The 23,247-nt window shown below is 40.5% G+C and overlaps 1 protein-coding gene across 1 annotated transcript in view; it reads right to left on the bottom strand.

Annotated features, from left to right (window-relative positions):
- Nucleotides 1-23,247, bottom strand: part of GATA5 (GATA binding protein 5) — an 89,358-nt gene that overhangs the window by 18,304 nt on the left and 47,807 nt on the right. The window contains exon 3 of the mRNA XM_086932846.1: nucleotides 19,749-19,918. Within this exon, the coding sequence (XP_086788972.1) occupies nucleotides 19,749-19,918 (170 nt within the window). The remainder of the gene's footprint in view (nucleotides 1-19,748; nucleotides 19,919-23,247) is intronic.

Genomic DNA, 23,247 nt, shown 5'->3' with positions numbered 1-23,247 from the left:
TCAATTAGGACTAACATTTTGCCCTGATTCCCGTTTTGATTACACACAAGCACGTATTGATATGTATATGCTTACTAGGAAACTGAAGTTACATAAGATCCATGCTAGCAAGAGATCTCCTAGTCAAACCCCAATGTTAGAAAGTAATCCAACAGCGTCTGGCACAGAACTCCAGACTATTCTGGATGATCTTTATGAAGAGGGCGCAATAGATCCAACACAAATGGAAAGCCAAACACCAGATATAACACCCACAGAGAGTGATAATCCACCCAATACAATTGCAACTCCCTTCAAACCTAGATCCAGATTTAGACCACAGCTCCCTAGAGACAATATTGATCTCTTCCATGACTTAGTCACCAATGATATGCTCAAACTCCTACACAAACCCCCTGAGAAACAAAACCTCTCACCAGAGATGAGGGAGGCTCTAAAATCTCTAAAAAATGACGACTCAGTAATTATTAAGCCATCAGACAAGGGAGGGAACATTGTCCTATGGGACAGGAAGCTATACATCACAGAGGCAATGAGACAATTGTCAGACGAGACATGCTATGTGAAAGTTAACCACACTTACCTGACCAAACTACAGAGTAGAGTCCATCAGTACATACACGAATGGAACAATAAGGGTCTGTTAAACTGGGATGAGACCAAATTTCTCATCAATAAAAATCCTACTACACCCACACTCTATTTGCTACCCAAGGTACACAAGAACCCCACTACACCACCAGGGAGACCTATCGTGTCCTCTATTAACAGTCTCATGGAGAATATATCTCACTATGTGGATTATTTTTTGAAAGATTATGTAAAGGGTTTAACCTCCCACATACAGGACACCAAGGATTTCCTCCAAAAAGTGGAGAATATCAATTGGGAGCAACACTTCTGGTTGGTATCATTGGACGTAGAGAGCCTCTATACGTCCATAAGACATAGAGATGGCCTCAAAGCATGCAAGTACTTTCTACAGACCAGAAGTAACCATTTGAAAGCACACTCCAACATGTTGTTACAAATGATTGAATTATGCTTAGAAGAAAATGTATTTCTGTTTGATGGATCCTTGTATAAACAAATACAGGGCACGTCGATGGGCACCTGTTTTGCCCCCAGCTACGCCAATCTTTTGGTAGGCTGGTGGGAGGAACAGGTGCTCAGGGACGATGCCCATGAAGAATGGACAAAAAATGTAAATGTTTGGGTCAGGTTCATTGACGACATTTTCTTTGTCTGGGAGGGTAATGAGAATGATCTTGCTACGTTTGTAAACATCTTAAATTCTAATAACCTGAACTTGAAATTTACTATGAAGTACAGTCAAACAACCCTAGACTTCCTGGACATTAGAATGAATGTTGTTGAAAATAAGATTGAAACTGAAATTTACAGAAAAGAGACAGCAGGTAACTCACTGCTACACTCCACTAGCTGTCACCCCCCTAGCTTCAGATGGGCCATACCATTTGGCGAGTTCCTACGAGCAAAAAGAAATTGCAGCTCCCCCACTTCGTTCGAAAAACATAAAAAAGAAATGCATGGGAGGTTTGTAACGAGGGGGTACCACCAGAATATGCTCCAGAAAGGTGAGGCCAGAGTAGCTCTAATTGACCGGAAAGACACCCTGTTCCAAGCACCAAAACGCAGGCAGGTTTCCTCTACTGAACCAATTAGGTTGATAACCACCTACAACACCCAATCACCAGATTTCAGTAAGATAATAAGGAAAAGATGGGATATCCTTTTACAGGATAAAACACTAAAAAACAAACTAGGCAAACACCCATCAATAACCTACAGGAGAGACAAATCGATTAAAGATTTGATCGTACATAGCCACATGGAGAAGAAAAAGACATGGCTTGAACCTAAGGGTGGATTCTCAACATGCGGGAAATGTAAAGCCTGTAGGTATAGCACCAGGAGGTGATACTCAGTAGAGTGAACAAAAGGTGGAAGATAAACAAGAAAATCACCTGTAACACTGAATTTGTCATTTATGTTGTTACATGCCCTTGTGGGAAATGGTATATAGGGTCAACTACATTCCCAGCCAAGAAGAGAATTCTGGAGCATTGGCGGGCCATTACCAACAAAGATTTCACTTACAGCACAGCCAAACACTTCCATAGCCATCATGATGGGGACTGGACTAAGGCCAAATTTTTCGTCCTTGACTCTATACCAAAACATGTGAGAGGTGGTGATAGAGTAACAGCATTACACAGAGCAGAATCAAGATTTATTCTCCAGGCAGGTAGTATCGTTCCAATAGGGATGAACGTTGATGAAGAGATGTATGTTCATCTGTAAAATTTCTCCTTCTGTGAACTTCTTCTGTCGACCTTTAAGGACTCTGATTCTTTTGACCATACTTTTTTTTTTAAACATTTATTCAAGTTTTGTTTTGTTGATATATGTTTTGTTTAGCAAATCATTGTGTGTAGGGCAGAAGAATGGGAACTATGAATCAGGAATCAAGTAATTGACTGTATGAATAATTATGTATGAATAATGTTATGACTGACATATCTTTGTCTTTGTCTTATCTTTAATATACAGGCCAAGGATACACCACTGAAACCAAAATACCTCACGGATATGTGATATCGATATGAGCACGACTACGTTCACCATCCGATAGTGATAATTAATAAGAGCACGGTATTGCATGAATAAATAGAGGATATAATGTACACCATTGTTACTCAGTATAATAGATATTGGGTTTAGACTGTTGGAAAATAGTCATCACCATTACAACATAGGAAACCCCTTGACATAATCATCACTCTAAGTAACAGCAACCATACTCTTCTATCACTCTCACCATGGGTACTACACCCTGTATTGTCTAAAACTCCAGTCACCCTATGCTCAACTTATGCAATATCATCTACCATAGTTGGTGTCACAACCCTTATTAGGCCATTTTCACTTACAGTCCTTTTTCTTCCATTCTGATAAACATGAGTATGATTCTCCCGCCTCCCCCCCTCCAATTTATACAAACTGGAGCTATAAAATGAATTGGGTACTACACCCGCAATTTTGTACCAGTTGAACTCACTTTGCACAATGTCTTGCATAAAATCAAAGATGTATAAAAATGTGCTTTTTGTAAATTACCCATTTACATGTCTTTACATGATGCAATGTACCCTTTTTAAAGCACATCAGTGAACTCAATGTGACGGAAACATTGAGTCTTTCTTTAATTTTCGTTAAACCTATGTTACTTAATGCAACAACATGTCTGCTATGGTCATGTGACCAAGAGCCTGTGCGCTCGAAACGCGTCTGTTTTTTGCCCATTAAAAATACCTTGAACCCTACCCGGCTGGAGTGGCTCGTGATTCCTTCGCATCGCACGGCTTGTGCAGGAGATCGGACAGAATATATATATATATATATATTTGCAAAGAGGATGTCACAATGGCATTTAGCAAATCTGTGCAAAAAAACCAGAGAGGACCGTTTCAGACTTGAAAGCCTTAGCAGGCATTATGTCATGGATAAGAAACCCAGATCAAATGGAATTGTATTTAACTTGGATATGCCTATCTTGCACAGACGTTTGTTATCCTATTTCCATCTATACTTGTTTACAGAGCTTTCAGTGGGCTGACATAAGTCATCCGAACCTGCTATTTGCATGTGATTTGGTTGCTGCACGTGACACTTTACATGTTGCTTTTATCTGTCCTAAATTTGCTAATTCCTAATTAATAGTTAGGAGTACAATCAATAACTTTCACAGCAGTCATACAAACTGTAACTTGCACACCACATTCAATGCAAAAGACTAGGGGTATGAGAAATTTGAAAATAATTCCTTCATTTAGAGCGATATTTTAGCTTGAAATTCGTCCCTGAGTCAATTTTTTACATGAGGGTGCATTTCGTGGCATACAAAAAGAACGAAAACATGTAGTACAAGGAACAGGCCCTCACGTTCTGCCCATCTATGTTATTCCTGTTCACTTACTAGAAAGGTTTGAAGAAATCAATGTGTAATTACTTAATATTAACCCTGGGCGTAGTTCGCGTAGTAGCGTTACGCGAAGTGCACTTCGCACTACGCGAGCTACGCCTAGCTACGCGAACTGCATAGTGCACTGGGCAAAATGCTGTTTGCACTGATTGCACAGGGCCGGATCCTTGTCCGCGCTGTGCAATCAGTGCAAACCACATTTTGCAGAGTGCAAGTGGTAGTTTTCTGCCGCTTGAGGTATTTTGTACTCGAGCAGCAGCTTTCTCAACGCGGACTGGTACTTTCTCATCGCGAGCATACGCAACCACTTGCAATGAGAAACCTGACCTCCCTGCATTGAGAATCTCGCCGGGAGGTTATTTTCCACACTCGCGATCGGCAACTTGATGTTGCTGATCGCGAAAGAGGAAAAAGTCTCGCCGGGATGTCATTTTGCTCGTTCGCGGTCGCCAATTTGATGTTGAGGACCGCGAGCAAGCAAAAAATTACCACTATGCGTGTTTTCACTGTGCTACGTGCAATTTGCGTCGTGCAAAAAAGCGCGAACTTCGCACACCACGCAAGCGTAGCGTAGTACTTCGCCCAGGGTTACTTAATATGGTGTACTAGCGTAGTTCTAGGAATTTCATGTAACACAAAATTCCCAAAAATTGGCAATTATGCTAGTGTAATTTAAATTTCACCTGGGCCTAATCACTACCTCATCCATAATGAAAGAGATGCTTTTACAAATGTTACAAATTACCTTACAGATGACATTACATATCACATTACCCCTTACCACATTGAGAGAATGTATTGTCTTTAATTCATTTGATTATGTTTTGTTGTTTAATTACATTTAGTTTTTAGGTGTTGCTCTTCATTGGTATAAATATTGAAGGTTATAAGCATTGCAGTTGGTGTGCAATTTATGCTTTGCATGGCTGTTGTGCGAGTTATGGATTGTAGTTCTAACCATAACTTGTCAACATTTTCTTTAAATTTTAATTTGTAACTTTTACTGCACTTTAAATGTGCTTTTTCTGCGAACTTCTCAAGTTTCCTTAAATCCATATATTGAGTTGTTATTACCAACCCTTAGCATACATTTACTTTTTTTTACCAGCTATTTATTTTTGACGATATATAAAATCCATACAACATCCAGAGTTGCCATAGGTTACAACCACAGTTAAGCACAGCTTTTGCTGGCCCCCGTGCCTAACCCTCTGCGACAACCAACACCCACAGTGCAAGGCTGAAGGTCATGTGCACCGGATTTGCGCACAGAACCTTGCCTTCACAACCTGCGCCCCACAATCCACCATGCAGTAGAAGCCAACTACTGCCGTGCATGGTGTTGTGCCATTTACGGGGGGACTGCAGCTAAGCGCAAATCGAATCTCGTCCCTTACACCCAAACCCCGCATGTGGCACTTGACTATTGAGATCTAATATGTCAAGTCATCAATAATGTTATTTAATACATCAGGAGTGATGTAATATGTGAGGTCATAAGCATTCCATGGCAATGTACATTATAGTAAGTTCAGTTAAAGCATTAGTTTTTAGGTCTCACCTAGGCAGCGCATGCACTGCTTCTAGAGACACGCTGTATCTACTGCATGGCCTTTTAGCGCACCCATCCATTTTGATTCGTTCCTTCAGATGCCTTTCGAAATTCCTTTGTTTTTGTTGGTGAATAGAGTACATTTGTCCCCCCTTTTGCTGTTTTGGTCATGGATACTGGCCCTGTTACATGGATAACTTCACTAACAGTCATAAAAGTTAGTTTCGGCACACTACTTTTTCTTTTGCCTGGGCTTGGGCTTGTTTTGGTATTCCAAATGCGCTCAGCCAAGGGCTGCAAATCCTGTACTTATCTTGTTTTCCACTGTCTTTCGTTTCACGAGCGCTTTTTTCAGCAGGTGCCAATGTTATTTTTCATCCTTTTGTGATTTCATTAGCTCAAATGTCCAAACCTAAAATAATATACTTACTTAATGGAAATGTAGTTTAAGAAGATGGCCGACAGTAGGATCAACCTATTTGCATAGCACTTTTGACAGCATGATTATTTGGATATGATAAAAGAGGTAAACATGCTGTTATTGCTCCAGTTTATGAAAAGGGAAGCAGCTTTAAGTTGCGCACTTTCAACTTTTGATGCTTTCTTTTGGGTTTCAATTGTTGGTAAAAAAAAACAATATCAAGAGATGCCTCCTTGTGCCCTCCAAACGTGGCATGTAATGTGAGGTTACTTAATAATGTATTCTGCAAGTAGACAGTGCAACACCACCTCACCTTAACAGCACCACTGCAGCACAACCTCAGCATCAGCACAGCACCACTTCAGCACCAGTCAGTGTCACTTAGCAGCACCTGAGCACCACCACATCAGCACAGCACCACCTGAGCACCACCACAGCATCACTCAACACCACTGCAGCACCGCCTCATCATCAGCACATCACTGCCTCAGCACCACCTCAGCAGCAACTCCTCAGCAGCAACTCAACACCAATGCAGCATCACTTCAGCATTAGTGCAGCACAACCTCCGTACCAGTGCAGCATCACCTTAGCACCAGTTCAGCATCAGTCCGCACCACCTGAATAACACCAAAGCATCACTCAGCACCACTTCAGCATCACTCAGCACCAGCTCCACACAAGCACACCACAACTTCAGCATCACTCAGCACCAGCTCAGCACCACCTCAGCAAAAAGCACAGCACCGCATCAGTGCAGCACCACCTCACTGCCAATGCAGCACCACCTCAGCTCAAGCACACCATCACCTCAACATCAGCACAGCGCCATCTCAGCATTAGCACAGCACCATCTCAGCATCAGCTGTGCAGCACCACCTCAGCACCAGTACCACCTCAGCACCAGCACAGCACAGCATCACCTCAACATCAGCACAGCATCACCTCAACATCAGCACAGCACCATCTCAGCATCAGCACAGTACCACCTCTGAATCAGTGCACCACTACAAGCGCAGCCCCACCTTGGCACCACCGCACCACCACTTCAGCAGCAATTCAGCACCAACGCACCACCACTTCAGTATCAGCACAGCACCACCTCAATATCAATGCAGCAGCATCTCAGCATCACCCAGCACCACCTGAGCACCAGCGCAGCATCATTACTTCAGCATGACTCAGCACCACCTCAGCATCACTCACTACCACATCAGCATCCCTCAGCACTACCTCAGTATCACTTAGTATCACCTCAGCAGCAACTCAGCACCAACGCAGCATCACTTCAACATTAACACAGCACCATCTATATACCAGCGCAGCATCACCTCAGGAGCACACCACAGCACCAGCGCAGCAGCACCTCAGCAGCAACTCCTCAGCACCAACACAGCATCACTTCAGTATTAGTGCAGCACCACCTCTGTACCAGTTCAGCAACACCTTAGCACCAGCAAAGCAACAACTCATCATCACTCAGCACCACCTGAGTAACACCAAAGCAGCACTCAGCACCACCTCAGCATCACTTAGCACCACCTGAGCACCACCTCAGCACAAGAACACTACAACTTCAGCATCACTCAGCACCAGCTCAGCAAAGCATGACATCACCTCAGCATGATCACAGGACCACCTCAGGACCATCACCTCAGCATCACTCAGCACCACCACAGCATCACTCAGCACCAGAAGAGCATCACTCAGCACAACCAGCGCATCACTCTGCACTACCTCAGTACCAGTGCACCCCCACCACAGCATCAGTGCAGCACCACCTCAGCACCAGCGAACACCACTTCGGCATCAGCACAGCCCCACCTGAGCGCCACTACAGCACCGCCTTAGCATCAGCACAGCCCCATCTCAGCATCAGCACAGCCCCATCTCAGCATCAGCACAGGACCACCTCCTCATCAGTGCACCACCTCCTCATCAGTGCACCACCACCTCATCAGTGCACCACCACCTCAGCATGACTCAGCACCACAGAATCACTCAGCATCACTCAGCACTACCTCAGTATCCCTCAGCATCACATGAGGACTGCCTCTGCACCAGCACAACACCACCTCAGTCTGCCCTCGGAATCTGACATCTGTTGATTCTCCCCTAGTGTCCGTCCACTGCTTGTGTTGTAATTTAGGTACTCTTTCCCAGCCTCCACTCTCTCATTGTTTATGTCCCCCATAACAAAAAAAAGTTATAACAAACAAGCTTTAGAACAGGCAGGAAAAAGTTGTCAGCATTGCAAGGACCAAAAACTAGAAGACATTTTTTATATTCATTCTTTTTTTAATCGGGTCCTTCAGTTGAACATAATGTTTTCTTGTTATGTATAATATGGTAAGAAAAATGCTTATAACACTTTTTTCTTATAATTTTTCAACATGCTGCATATCAGCCACACTGCTCTACAACATACCTCAAAGACACTGACATAGCCAATAGCTCTGGCTAAACACGTATACGGTCGAAAGGTGAGACCTATTAGCTATGCCAATGCTTGTTATCTTAGTCCAACACCTAACTATAGCTTCACTTTAACGTTTGTTTTACAGAGGGGAAAAATGTGTATGTGTGATCATGAGTACGTGCTTGTGTGTGAGAAAGAATTTTAAATATAGCTTTACTGTTCTGTAACTCTGTTTATTTGAGACCATAGCTGCACTTTAACTCTGTTTTCAATGGAATTTTAGATTCTTTTTCAAAACATACATACAAAATTGTCTTTTTAGCAGAATATATCATAACGTTCCCTTGACACCGAATTTCTGGAGTGGTTTGATGATATACTTCTTACAACTTCTATGACAGCAACCAGTGCTACTCAAGGACTTTGGAAGCAGACAGTGGTGATTGGCTGCAGGAGTTGGACTTTGGTCACGCGCTGCACGCATCACCCTACTGGCGACCAACCCCTGCTGGGCACACCCTCTGGCAAGGGCAGCGGAGGTTGACCTCAGGAACCTGCCTATGACCAGGTTCCATATCCAAGCCAGCATGGACGGCTAGTCCCTTCTGAGCACAGCTTTCATGCATAGAAGGGGTGGGCTTTTTATGCTAAAAAAAGGAGTGATATAAAAAACCCATAATGATAATGATCATGATAATGCTATTTATAAAGCGCACAAATACCAAAATGGTGTCATAGTTCACTGGGACGCGTGAAATATAAAAAAATATGTCATGGATCCCTTTGAAATGTAGGTTTCAACATCCTAAAGGCAGTGGACAAACCACTCAGCAAACTATTACCATTGGAAGGGTCAGAAGCATTAGGTAGCAGTGGAGGCCAATTTATAAGGCAGGTGAGATTACTTATGGAAAAGAAAAGGCAAATTGTACAGCATTATGTTGCACCTTCTCTGTTAGTATTATTCTCATCCACTTGAGAAAGAAGCAGCATTATAAACAGTGGCGTAGCTAGACCTGGGGCCGACAGTGGCAGCCCCTGAGTTTGCCGCCCCGCTGCTGCCGTCTAAAGGGGGGGCTGGCGATTCCTGCAGCGGCCACTCCGCAACGACTGCTGGTAAGAATGGGGAGGAGGCCGCCGCCCCTAAAACTCATGCCGCGCGTGGGTGGACCACCTCCCCTTGCTACGACACTGAATATAAAGTAAGTACGCGGCAAGTGCAGTAAATCCATATTTGAAGTAAATGGCGCAGTCACAGAATCACACAATTGCATTTGCTCTAACAATTAAAATTGTTTATTCAACATTATGCTAAATAAAGATAAAACCTGAACATTCGGATTCAAATTAGTGCTAATTGTTAGCTGAACTTTGTAGAAATCAGCTATACTCACCTCTCCCTTCCACAGAAAAGAATGTGATTTTTAAAAGAATGCGTTGTGTTCTAATATTCTACATTTGTAACTACATAATTAAATATTGTTCTATTATTTTTTTGCAGACAACTAAAGTTAGGCCTGGTACTTCACTTATTATTTTGTGTAAATATTTCCTTTTTGGAAAAAAAACAAATTTTCAAGCTAACATACCAAACAAATAAGTTAAAAAACCATAATAGCTAGCATGTAATATAGTCCAATATATGTTAAAGTTCTTGTGATATTTACAAACCATTCAGCCTTGGGCCTTGTACTTGATGTTGTCTTCAGAACCCCTCAATGGCAATATTGGGCTTAGTACACGGCCACCAGTTATGTATCCTCTCTCTCTTTTTAATCCACAATGAGGACATTCATTATTTAATTCTTTAACAACATGGACCACAAGCATAATAGTTTGGGGCTAAAATGGCGACTATTACGGCTGCAAATATTAAATTTTAAAGTAAATATTTACATTATCATTTACAAAATCATTGCTGTTGCCAATAATAAGAAATAAACTTTTTTTTGTAAATGAGGGTTTCTTCAGAGGACTCCTGGATCAGACAACTTGGCAACCGTGACCTCGGTTTTGGCTGAAAGAGAACTTGTAACAGGCACCAGATTATGCAATAAAGTTTTTTCATCACAATCTAGCAGCATGTTTGGGAAGAAAGACGAAAAGCTGGGCTATTTCTAGTGTATACAAATGTGGAGATGAAAGGCATGTGTGCTTTGAATACCCTTCTCTGGAGAGCAGGGTTTTGACAGAGAGCATTTTTATTTCTTATTAATATTTTTTTCAGATGACGCGCGACAGCCGCGCTGTAACAAGCTGACACTCGGTTTACGCTCCAGAAGTGGTATTTTCCAGTGGTCCACTCTAAGCTTTTCTGAACCATTTCATTATCTGATGCTCAATATTCGTAATAATTGAATATACTAATCTACATGTAGCTCCTTATCCTATAAACTCTTCGCTTTTTTTGTCAAGGAAATTTTCTGACATAAGACTCAACTTAACTTTGTATGTTTCTGTGGGAATTGTATTGTTTTTCCTTATGCTGTCTTACATTCTTTTATTGTGTTATTCATGCCTATATTTCATATTATGTCTTTGCCATTTTATATTTGTGTGCAGATAAGTGATTATTGATCACTGTTTGCTAATATTGTTAAAAATATAATAAATAATTTAAATATAAAAAAGGACTCTTTGCACATGTAAATAGGAGTAATTTACGTTTGCACAAGTTAAAAATGTACTTACAAAAACGTAAAAAGGCAGTGTAAGCGAAGGGAATGAGAGTAGCTAACTTGAATACTCCTGCATAATTTACACGCTTTTGAATTTTAACTTAAGTGTCACTTGTTGGAATTCTCAGGAGTACAACATGTCATGAAAATTTGCAAATCAGTATTTATTACAATTTTGTTGCCAAATTTCTCGGATTTGTGCTTGAAAAACTCATACATTGGAGCAATACCAGATCAAACTCCTTTGGGCAATTTAAAACTTCATTCAAGATTCTGAATTAAAAACTGTAACACAAGTGCTATCTAGGATAAATGAACGTGCTCTCTCCCAGTGTTGGACTGGTCCATAGGGCACCCAGACAGTGCCAGATGGGCTGGCCTGGCGGTCAGTTTGGGCACTGGTTTTTTGGCTGTTTGCGGGCCTATTTTATGGTTTAGTAAGCCACCTTTTACTGTTGATTTCCCTGATATTGTCACAAGCGTTGCCTGTAGCAAGCACAAATGCTTGGAATTCCCCATAAATTCCAAAACACCACATAAATTCAAAACTGCCCAGATTTGCAAATATAAAAGACTTTTAGCTTTTTGATGCGCTAATGGGGGCCATTTTTATTTTGGTGCCCGGGCCTATTTTCTGTCGCAGTCCGACCCTGCTCTCTGCTAGTTGGTATCCCTCGATTTGGTGCAGCTGCAAGATCTGTTTCTGGAGCTGTAAGGTTTGAATACATCACACAGGTTCTGATCACCCTCAATTGACTCTCCACCTGGTCCACATAATAATTAAGTGAAACCTTTGCATACCAGACCTCTGTATTATCAGAACCACAAACTTGTCCAATCAGGAGGATCCTAATCCCTGTCACGCTTCGACAATTTGCGATTTGTTCTTCCAGGATAAAGAACACTCAAGCAGGCCTTTCCAGGAAGCACTGTGAAAGTATGTAGCTCCATCTTTAATGATTAGAAGCAATACTACTTGTGATTTACTTAAAAAGGTATTTAACCTTTTTCAGGGGCTTTAGCTACCGTCACAAACCAGGTGCTACTATTGTCAAATCCCGCACCCCCCCAGATGTCAGTACCTTGTTGACTCATTTGCAATTCCACTAATAATACGCTTGTATTCTATTCTCATACACAGCGGTGGCTGGAACGGATCAGGGGTAGCAGGGAGTGGGGAGAAAGAAAAAAAATACACTTACCTAACTGCGTCCCTTCTCCGTCTTCTCTCCATGTCTCTCCGGGCCAGAATGGAAGCAGGAAGCACACAGGCTCCCCTAAGCCAATCACAACGCTGCAATACAGCGTTATGATTGGACTGAGCACTGTGGTTCAGCGCTCAGTCAGGCAGTGGGAGCCTGTGGATGTTCTCCACCCAGGCTATAATACAGCCTGGGTGGAGAATATGCAAAGTGCGCATGACTGTTTGGCTGACCCAAGACGGCCGGCCAAACTGTCATGTGCACTTACAGCGTGTCCATCACTCCTCACCCTGCTCCTCTGTGAGCAGTGCGGCCCGCCCTGCAAACCTGCTTTAGCAGGGAAACATAACATGATAATAATAACATCATGTTATTATCATTTTAGTTTTCCTTATTTACACTGCTGAAAAGCAGTGGGGCGACGCTCCTCCGCGTAAGTGGAGGAGCCGCCACTGCTCATATAATTACACTCTGTCGATCTGACACTGTATTTGTATTGGATATCCCTTGTGTTCCTCTTGTAACATTTTTTACTGTTTTTCACCTCCACATCAGATGCAAAATGATCAGCTAGCCACTCCTAGTCTGGTTGGTGGTATATAAATATAGCGAAATACATGAATACATTATCAACATATTTATTGACAACCAATAAGGACCAGGTGTGACTGCTACAGAAAATAGGGTAAGTTAGTAAATACCCTCAAAAGGTGCACCTTATGTACAGAAACAGACATAACGTTCAGGAGTCATAAATTAAACCTATTTTAGTAAATGTAGCCATCTCCTTTTTTGTTGGTGGAAAGGGCATTTGACAATTTATAATGAGCAGTATGGTCACAGACAAGAAAAGCTGAACATTTAATTAGAAAAATCTTCCATTTAAATACCTAACCATCATCCTCCTCCAGCAAGTACCTGATTTGCAAGTGTTGGGTAGAACAATGTTAACAAGAAATTAATATTATAAAAGCAAACCCCACTACTAATGGAAGTTTAGATAAGTTGTTTTAATCTTACTAGGACAAGACTGCAACTTAACCATAGATATAATGCAAAAAACATTGGTAACAATGAATATATATTAAGATATATTTTAATATAGTCCAATATTAAATTTTAAATCAAATTAAGAAAGTAAATGGTATTTGTGATAACATTAACAAAGGGTTTGGAAGATCATTTTACCTAATTTGTGCATGAGCAGGCTCTCTTAAGTTTGCTTTATCGATGCAACAAAAGTGAATTTATCTGTTTTTCAAATGCTGATATTTTAAAATACATATGAAAATTGTTCTTGAAAGATCTCCTTCAAATCTAATCATATGTGACAGGTGTATCATTTAATACTTTATGTTTCATTTGGAAGAGCACTTTGAAGTGTATTTTTTCCGATCATTTTAATCTAAGCACTGCTGTCTTTGAGAGGGTGCATTGTTCGTCATGACACGCTGACAGACAGGTTTTGATATTAGAGATTTGACGCTGTAAAGCAGGTGGTTTGTTTGTTACATCCAAGTTATTCTGAAAACAGAGAACCCTGTGATCAGCAATATTTACCTCTTGAAGCATAAAAGAGGTTAGAGTGAATTACAAAAGTAGTGTAACTAACAACAATATTAAGTTAAATATATGCCAGTTCTTAAATTATCCCTCACTGTGCAATTCACAAAACTGGGCAAGGCTTAAGTTAAGAATGTGTTCAGTTTGAAATTTAGATAGATCACATTGACATAAAGAGTTACTTTTGATAGTGGATGAAAATATGGTTGAATTTATGTCATGGCTAATTTATGGCAGTGGCATAAATAACAGTTATGAAATTCAAAAAGGTGAAGATAAGCAAACATTTTTGTCTGATCACAAAATTGTTCCACAAAACACCTTATTGTTCTACCACCTATCCTCTGAAAATGGGATGCTTTCAGTTCCTTCACACACACAGTCACCCTCTCTTACTCCACTAATTTGTACTTTTAGCTTAGTACTGGCTAAAGTGAACATGCATGTTATAAAACTTTTGGGAATTACCATAAAGAAGTTGGAGTATGTCCCAATACTCAAACAACAACACCCGTTCCCTTCCATCATCTAACAATAAACAGTCCCACCACCGCTCATGAATTGGGGGTGTTTATATTTTACAATCATCCGCACAACAGACTAATTCCATTTTTATGCATCATTTGTCCCTAACAAATCAGTTTTAAATAAATGTAGCTGTGTATGTTACACACCCATGCTGCTTCTCGCCACAGCTTCAGAAGAAACATTGAGTGGAACTGTCTAGAGGACTTGTGATATGGCTGGAATTTTTAAATACAAGCTTAGCAACTCATCAACATATTTCATAGATTAAAGAACCAAACCACCCTACTGGCTCTCAGGTGGAACAAAAGGGGCCTATCAACCCACTTCTCTTTGTGGCATTGGAACCCAGGATTAATTTCAAAGTATTTTGATCATGTATAAAGGACTGACGAAGTAGAGTAGAGTAGGTACAAAAGCTTGCCCGTACTATATTCTAACGTGGATTCACAGCTCACCAACACACAGAGCATCTATCAGAAACAGCGAACATTTCAAGGAAGAACCTGGCTCTGAGAGAAGCTCAGCCAGTCATTGGAGCAGAGTCAAACCATCTGTACAAGAAAACTGGTGAGTAAATATAGGGACAACTAATGCTGGATGGCAGAGCACCGCAGAACAGTGGACAACCGTAGCCACAGTGGCGGTGCAGGCATCGCCACACCGGCAATCCGACCGCTCTATTACAAGTTGGGAAGAAGGACTGCCATTGGACCTGCGCTACCGCCAGGGATCAGAGATCCCTGGCGCCGTTTTGGCGGTCTTAAGGCGGCAATATGCTTGGCGGTGTAGCTGCGGCACTGTCAAGCATATTACGAGTTTCCTCTCCGGCACAGTTCTCATGGTGGTGAGCCCACCATGAAAACTGTGGCAGAGAGGAAACAAAGGGGGCCCTACAGGGCCCCCTGTTGCCTCCAGGCCATGGTGTGCATGCAGGGGGGCAGGCACATGATGTGCCCCCCTTTGTGAATGCACCCCAGTTCCTGCACGGCGTGGCCTGCAGAGTCCATTCCGTGCAGGAACTGTCTTTGACTCTCCAAAAGAAGCGCCCGCTAGACATGTGAAAAACCGTAATCTGGCAGGCAGTGCTCATACCGCTTTGGCAATGTGGGAGCGGGGCAGCAGCGTGAAAGCCCCGCTGCCACACCGCCAAAGTTGTAATTGGGCCCAATATTCTTTACTGTAAGCCGCAGATGCTTACCATGACCTTCCCTAAAGGTCCAAGTGTTCACTCTTCCTGATTAGTGTACATACAGCCTACAGAAGCGACCGCAGTATGACAGCAATGGTGCTAAAGAAAAAAACTCAAATATACAAATAAAGAAACAGACCCAGAAAAAAACTAATTACTTGCACAGTCTGAATTTATTTTTTAAACTGAACATTTTGCATCAAAGTAATTTTTATCTGAATACAACTCTTTAACTGCTAGTAATTTTCCATATCTTTCACTTTTTGGAACGACTTAGTTGAATGCGTAAGGATGCACCTCAGAGTGCTGTAGTTGAATTAGGTGTACAAAATGCTCAAGGGAAATTTACGTTACGTTGGGGTAATCTTGCCTAATTTCACTAATTTTGCATTACTTTTTTTGCGAGATATCCCCAAAATGATGTTATTGCACCACATTGTGTAAATATTCGCCATTTGCAAAAACATTTAACGCAATTACACAGGAACAATGCCAATGTCAGAATGGTTTTGTTGCTGTTTACTGTGCTTGCGTTTTCCTGCACTGTTTTCTAAGCACAGGATGTGTCCTTGTTTTCCAAAAATAGATGTGAGAATGTATTTTATGCTAAAAAGTAGTGCCAAAAGCTGGCTTAGATGTTTGCTTAATTACACCAAATTTCACATTAGTTCTCCAAACTTTCACTTACAATGGAATCAGTAGCGGGGAATCAGTAGCGGGGTGGGCATGCCATTACCTCATCCACATTACATTTAGCAAACATTTACCTGCCATATTTACCTCATGATTACAATGATCTCGCTTGCCATTACAATACCTTTATTGTTAGTATTACCTCGTCTAATGGTGAATTTAATTTAATTTTGTTCAATTAATATCGCTAAATATTTATATATTTACATTTAATTTGGGTTACCAAAAAGGTTAGGATAAAAGTTCCATATTTTTTCAATTAATTTATTTTACTTGCATTTATAATATATAATAAATATTTAATATTAGGGTCAGCATTACAGTTAGTTTAAAGTTTCTATATTTCTTAAATTCAATTTCAATAATATATTTAAATATCCAACATTGGCTAGTGTCTGCATTTGAGGTAGCGTACCTGATCCTTATCTTTCAATATAATTATGTTTAATTGAGTTTGATGTAATTCATATAATTAAATAGATAATATTGGTTAGAGCTATGGTTAGCGTTTGGTTGAGGTAAGCGTTTTATTCAAGCTAGCTTAATTTAATGTATGTAATAAAATGTTATATTTAATATTGACTGTGTTAGGGTTAGAGTAAGTGTTCCAAATTTTTTACATTGAATTTAATGTACTTAATATTGAAATATTTACGGTTACCGTTGGTAAGGTTAAGGGCAAAGTTACGTTAACATAATAAGATTGAGATCAAGATTGTAATGAGGTAATGCAATTGTTTATTGCCATTTATAGACTAGTGAGGTAATGGTAGATGAGGTATAAGCAACAAGATAATGGTTGAAGAGGTAATTGCAATGAAGGGAGGAGCATGTACCCGGCAGAGGCTGGCTAGCATGCCGTGGTGATGTGGAGGCTGGCGGGGCATGTGCTGTTAAGTAGGGAGGAGGTCAGCCAGAGTGAAATTTACTATGAATGGGGTGACTGGGGTACCACGGGTTAGGTAAGAAGGATGCTTGTGTACAGTGTGGTCCGGAATGGTGCAGCTGATGGACAGTGAGGACTTGGTTAGCTGGTGTAATGGGGAGTTTGGTTAGCTGGTGCAATGGGGAGTTTGGTTAGCTGGTGCAATGGGGAGTTTGGTTAGCTGGTGCAATGGGGAGTTTGGATGGAGGTGAACCTTGCACGGTGATGTCAGAAGAAAGACAACCCTTGGGTGAAGTGTATAATTGAAGTTGTTGTCGGAGCTTATGTACAGTGGCGTCGGCAGGTGCCTAACCAAGTCATGGTTAGGTGTAAACAGGAATTTAATGGTCAATGGGGAATTAGAGGTGAAAGTCAGTGTGTGGTGGGATATGAGGTGGACATTGGTGCACAGTAATATCTAGAGATGGGGCAGTCAGTGTTCAGACCATTCTCAAAGGGACAGTTGCAATAATGTGGGATAAGGGAGGGAAGTTGTTTACAATATTGTGAAGAGGTGCGGAATTACCGGTGAACAATTGTCCTACACCTGAAGAGTCTCCTTGTGTAAATTGGGTCCACATGTGGTAGGACGAGCTCATATTGTGCGATGGAATCTTGAAAGGGGATCTCCAGGGTTGCTTCAGTGGTTGCTGCTGGAAGGGAGTAGGTGACATTTGTTATACAGACTGAACTTTAGGCAAACGGACAGTCAGTGTATGGTGAAGATAGAGGCAGAAGCTGTAAACTGTAGACCGTAAACTGTAGAAAAATATTTATGGAGGCCACCTGGGAGGGATTAGGAATTTCATGTATTATGTATACTTATTTATTGGTTACATTTGCAAGTAATCTGTCTTTGAAGGACAAAGGTAAAGGGGTGGTTCCTCATGTGAAGATGGTAGCTGGAGCTCTCTGTAAAGGGGATATTCCAATTAGGAGAACCTTTGCAGAAACCTTAGAAACATACATATGAAGCAAAGCTTGTAAGCCAATTTCTTTGTGGCCCGGAGATTATGTTTTAAAGATACCTGAATACTACTGCAATACATAAACAACAATTTGGAAAAACTGGCTCTCTCACTGTGCTAGAATTTAAACCCTTAAGTTAAGGTTAAAGTTAGAAATAACACATTTTACCTATAACTTCTTTCAGAATTGTCTAACATACTTACATCAAGTTGCCTTGGCTAATGAATGCACATTAGGATATGGCATACAAAAAAAGTTGCGTGAAGAAGTACTATTTTTATTGGTGTTAACAGGGGTCTGAATTCTGGATTCATTTTCTGTTGGGGGATAACAATGATCAATTGTTGGTGAATTGTTTGAGGATTGTGAGGCTGGAAGCCCCATATTAAATTGCTAACACGAAATGCAAATTTTAAAGCAGATTTGGGCTTGTGTGATAGATCATGTATGTGGAACTGCATGTTACTGAAATATCTACTATCTCTTTAATGGCTGGAGGTTAGGCGATAGATGCTAATGAGGATGGGGCAGCTCATCTAGCAGAAGTTACAGGGGTTTGATTAAACATTTATGAACAGGAAAGGCCAAATACTCTCTGTTTCCCAGCTGTACAAGCTCTTATTTAGATTAATTTGTGTAGCTCCTTGATTCAGGAGCATGCATAGTGACTGCCCCCAAAGTTAAAGAAAACCCAAATTCCAACATTTAATAATATGTTGATGTATATAATGAAGTATGAAGAGTTCATTTTATGTCAGAGAAGGTGGAAAATTTGCAGGTTCTGTTTGTTTGGATAAATTGTTGTTCAAATAGCGTTTGGGACGGCATATAGTAATATGTATGAGGAAAAACTGGTGTATTATTTTATAAAATGTATAATGCTTTTGGGTGTTGTGGTTTATATTTATGATTGTTTGGCCATTCTGTTGGCATGTAACACAGGGACATCTTAAGGATTTTGGGGACCCGGGCCTATTGTATTTTGGGGGCCCCTGTTCAGAACAGTTTTGAATTTATGATTCAGTTTCACCTTTTACATGTCCTCTTTGGCCTGGGCACTGACAGTGCACAAGCACACTCGTCCAAATTCTAAAGCTGTTACATCAAATATTCTTGGATATTGATGTGTGTTTTGAATATAGTAACTCATCAGCAGCTCATTAATATTACTGCAAATATTATCTGTGGCACCCTTTTATTTCTCAAATATGAGGTCCTGTTTGTATCTAAAGGAAACTTTATGTATGGATGTTGCAATAGACTTTCACACATGACACACATCCAAATTAAATTAAAGAGAAGCAATATTTGAAACAATCTGATTAAGAATTATTCAAGTTCATCAGGGCAAGATTCTGTAGAACAGAGCTGACTCTATCAGGGGGCCCCCCTGAAAGGCTGGGGCCCCGGCCTAGAGCCCACTTTGCCCATGCCTTACAACGTCTCTGATGTAACAAACCTGAAAGAAATTCGGAAAATACTGCTGACTTTTAAGTGAAGGGCACAAGATGTGGAGTAAAATCTGCAGCCATGGAGGGATGGTGGAGGTGGTGGGGTCTGAGTGTAAATTGACAAATTCAAGTGGAAAGGGGGGTGGTCTTACCAGTCTCTTCTGAGGCTTGATCAGGGGCCGGTTGATACCATTCATCTTGTGGTAGAGACCGCAGGCGTTACACAGGTAGTGCCCAGTGCCATCTCGCCGCCACAGTGGAGTTGACATCGCCCCGCAGTTCACGCACTCCCGGCCTTCCCCGGGAAACTCCTCCAGGTACTCTGCAGGGGACAAAAACCGGTGGTTAGAGGCAAGGCTCTGCAGAAGAGGAAGCATCCCTCTCTGAGCTATGGGATCTACATGCTCTCCGTGGGATGGACAGGGGGTGAAGAGATGCACTAGCTGCAAAGTGAGATGGTTTGTGATAAATTTAACAATTTATCGTGGAGGATTACAAAGAAATGTAAAATCACTATGTCCTATTCCAAGAGATTTAAGGTGAAAGTTAGTATCTTATTTAAAGAAATTTACATTTGATATTTTACGCATTACATTTGACATTATCTGCTTCAACTAATGAATTTGATTAATTTTGGACATTTTTGTTGGCCTTATTTTAAAAGCATCGGCAAATTTTCAAAGCCCGTGTTTATCATTTTAGTACCCGGGTGTTTCATTCGAACACTTTCGGTAATGGTATACATTGTGAATTTTGGATCAAAAAATGCAGGTCTATGTCTATATAAACTGGATAGGATTGGCGGGAGAAACGTATTTCATCCATTTTAAATTAATATTAAGGGGTATTAAATGGCAAAGTCAAGTTACTGCAGGGTTTTTAAACATTGAAATTGCTAAAAGAAAAAGCAATGTGGGGTTTCGTAATATATTTTCTGTTCGTATTTAAGACTGTGACATTTTCAAACTAATTGTGTTTGAGCAAAGCGTTTTAACTATAGATCCTAGTAAATTTTAATATTAGGTTTCACCCAATTTGTTTAGAAATAAATGCTTTTCAAGCAAAAAAACTGGACAAGCCAGATGTGTGTGTGTTTGTGTGTGTGTCTATATATATATATATATGTGATCAAGGCTGTTTCAGGCCGAAACGCGTAATGGCGGACTGTCATCAGCAAATCATAATTGCACCAGTAATTGTGGTCCGTGTCCATTTTCTTTCGGGCAGCGGAGAACGAGGAGTGGAGAATTTGGAGAAATATATATATATATATATATATAAGAGAAATATATATATATATATATATATATATATATATATATATATATATATATATATTTCTCCAAATTCTCCACTCCTCGTTCTCCGCTGCCCAAAACAAAACGGACACGGACCACTATATATATATATATATTCATCCACACGCACAGCAGTTCCAGTGACGCAAACAGAACAGCACTAGCAAGTCCTTATTAAAATTATTTATTCGTGCACAAACCCCCGCACTGACAGACACGTTTCGGCAATCTGCCTTTCTTGATGTCAGTTTCTTCAAGTGTATGACACATTTTCAAAGTGTTAAATGTGAATTGCGTGAGTAAAAAGAAACATAGAAATAGAAAATGGCCCTGTTTAGTCACCGCATAATGCAGAATATATGGCGGCCATCTTAGAACCTGTTCCAGCGTTAATGTAGGTTCACAACAAATCAGTACTCAAAAGTTATATATCCATATATACAACTATTTACATGTGGTTTAAAAAGAGGAAATATATACAATTATATACACATTTCATTATTAGAAGATCCGCAATTTAAACATGATTAGAAAAATTACGTATTATTATGAGATCATCATATCAGGACAGTCAGTGCTAGAAGTGGCGGCTTGTGGCAGAGGTAAATACCTGTAGTCAACGTAGATGAATATTCATTATTGCCACTTGAAGACCACTAAAATACTCGCTTACTGACATAATTGTGCCCTGAATGGGCAAACCACTCACAGTACTGATAAATGAACAAAATTACGCCCTGGATGGGCATGTCAACAAAAAACTGTAAATGTGAAGAAGGGCCTAAAAATAATCTTTATATATATATATATATATATATATATATATGTATATATATATATATATATATGTATATATATATATACATATGTATATATATATATATATATATATTAACACATGTACATTATATATAGCCACACATTTACAAGCAACGCAAACATAACATTAGCTATGGCAGGACCGTTACCGAGAGACCCTCTGCTCTCCTTATCACTGTGTCCCTGAGCTCCAACATCCATGCAGCAGACCTTAGTAAACCTTTCAATTCTCCTTTGCAGGATAACTTGACCTTCGTCCCAAAAACCAGGGCACGTATTTTAAATTAAGGAAAGCATCGGGACACCAGGACAATCCTCTGAAAACCGGTACAGTCCGGGGATTTTTGGGGCATCTGTTCACTCTGCCATTGGCTTGTCAAGCTTCTCAAGGCCCCTGGTCAAGGCCGCTGACAAACTTGGATTAATCACAAAACCTGTTTAACTAGCGCTAATTCATATCTTTGGAGGTAAATAAGGCGGTGCTTGATGCAAACACCTTTTACCACTGTATTGTCAAAGCATCTATCTGAAAGCGTGAATCTGTGACAAGAATGTTTGTGTACATAGGGGGCATTTTGTTGTGGTTATGATGTGTTGTTTTGTGTTGAATTATTACAATGTGTTGTACTGTGGCTGTTGTGTTCACATTTAGGTTGTTTTCTTGTGTTGTGCACTATTATGTTTTAGTTGTGTTATTTCGCTGTGCTCATTGGCTCTTGTTTAATTTATCTTTGTCAACAAACGCTTCTACAGTGCAGCCAAACACAGTACATGCCTTTAAAGCTATAGCGACAAGCAACCACTTACCAATGTCTGCAGTGGTAAAATAGCGTTGCTGCAGCTCTTCAACTATTCAAAACACCCGTCAGCCCAAAACTGTGGCAGAGTGGGCTTAAATTAGCACTTCCAGTGCTCACTTAAGGTGATAAGGCCAATTCACTCCTCAAAGAGCTAAACTGCATTAGGTTTTTAAGAGGGCCATTCTCTCTGATTGGTATCCCCCATAGATTGACTGATGGGCATTGGTGGACAGTGTGTTGGGACTGTCCTGGCCACTTGGAAGCCTTTGTTTTCAACATGGCTTTTCATTAGAAAGAATATGAAGGCATATTAGCAAGAACCAGCCGCGGCTGGTAGTGGGAGTACCGGCTGGGCAATGACGTGGGGAGGGGCAGGGTGGGGGGTAGTAATGTATGGATTACGGACTTTAACAGGTAAGGAAACATATAAATACATAAAACGAATTTTGTTGCGTGCACTGCATCGCATTTGGTGATGCAGCGCATGCAACAAAATTTGTTTTATTTATTTATATGCTTCACGCGTGAACAAGCCGTACTGGCGAAACGCCTCGTTTTTCTATCTGCCCAAAATAATTTCACTTGCAAGGCAACCCGGGTGTCCGAGTATCATCCTTACTGGGAAGTGCTTTTGGAAAGAATATATATATATATATATATATATATATATATATATATATATATATATATATATATATATATATATATATATATATATATATATGTATATATTT

The sequence above is a fragment of the Lissotriton vulgaris genome, chromosome 7 (assembly GCF_964263255.1).
Source record: "Lissotriton vulgaris chromosome 7, aLisVul1.2, whole genome shotgun sequence".
Taxonomy (NCBI): domain Eukaryota; kingdom Metazoa; phylum Chordata; class Amphibia; order Caudata; family Salamandridae; genus Lissotriton; species Lissotriton vulgaris.
Note: the sequence above shows the minus strand (reverse complement) of the source record. Positions and strands in the feature narration are given on the sequence as shown.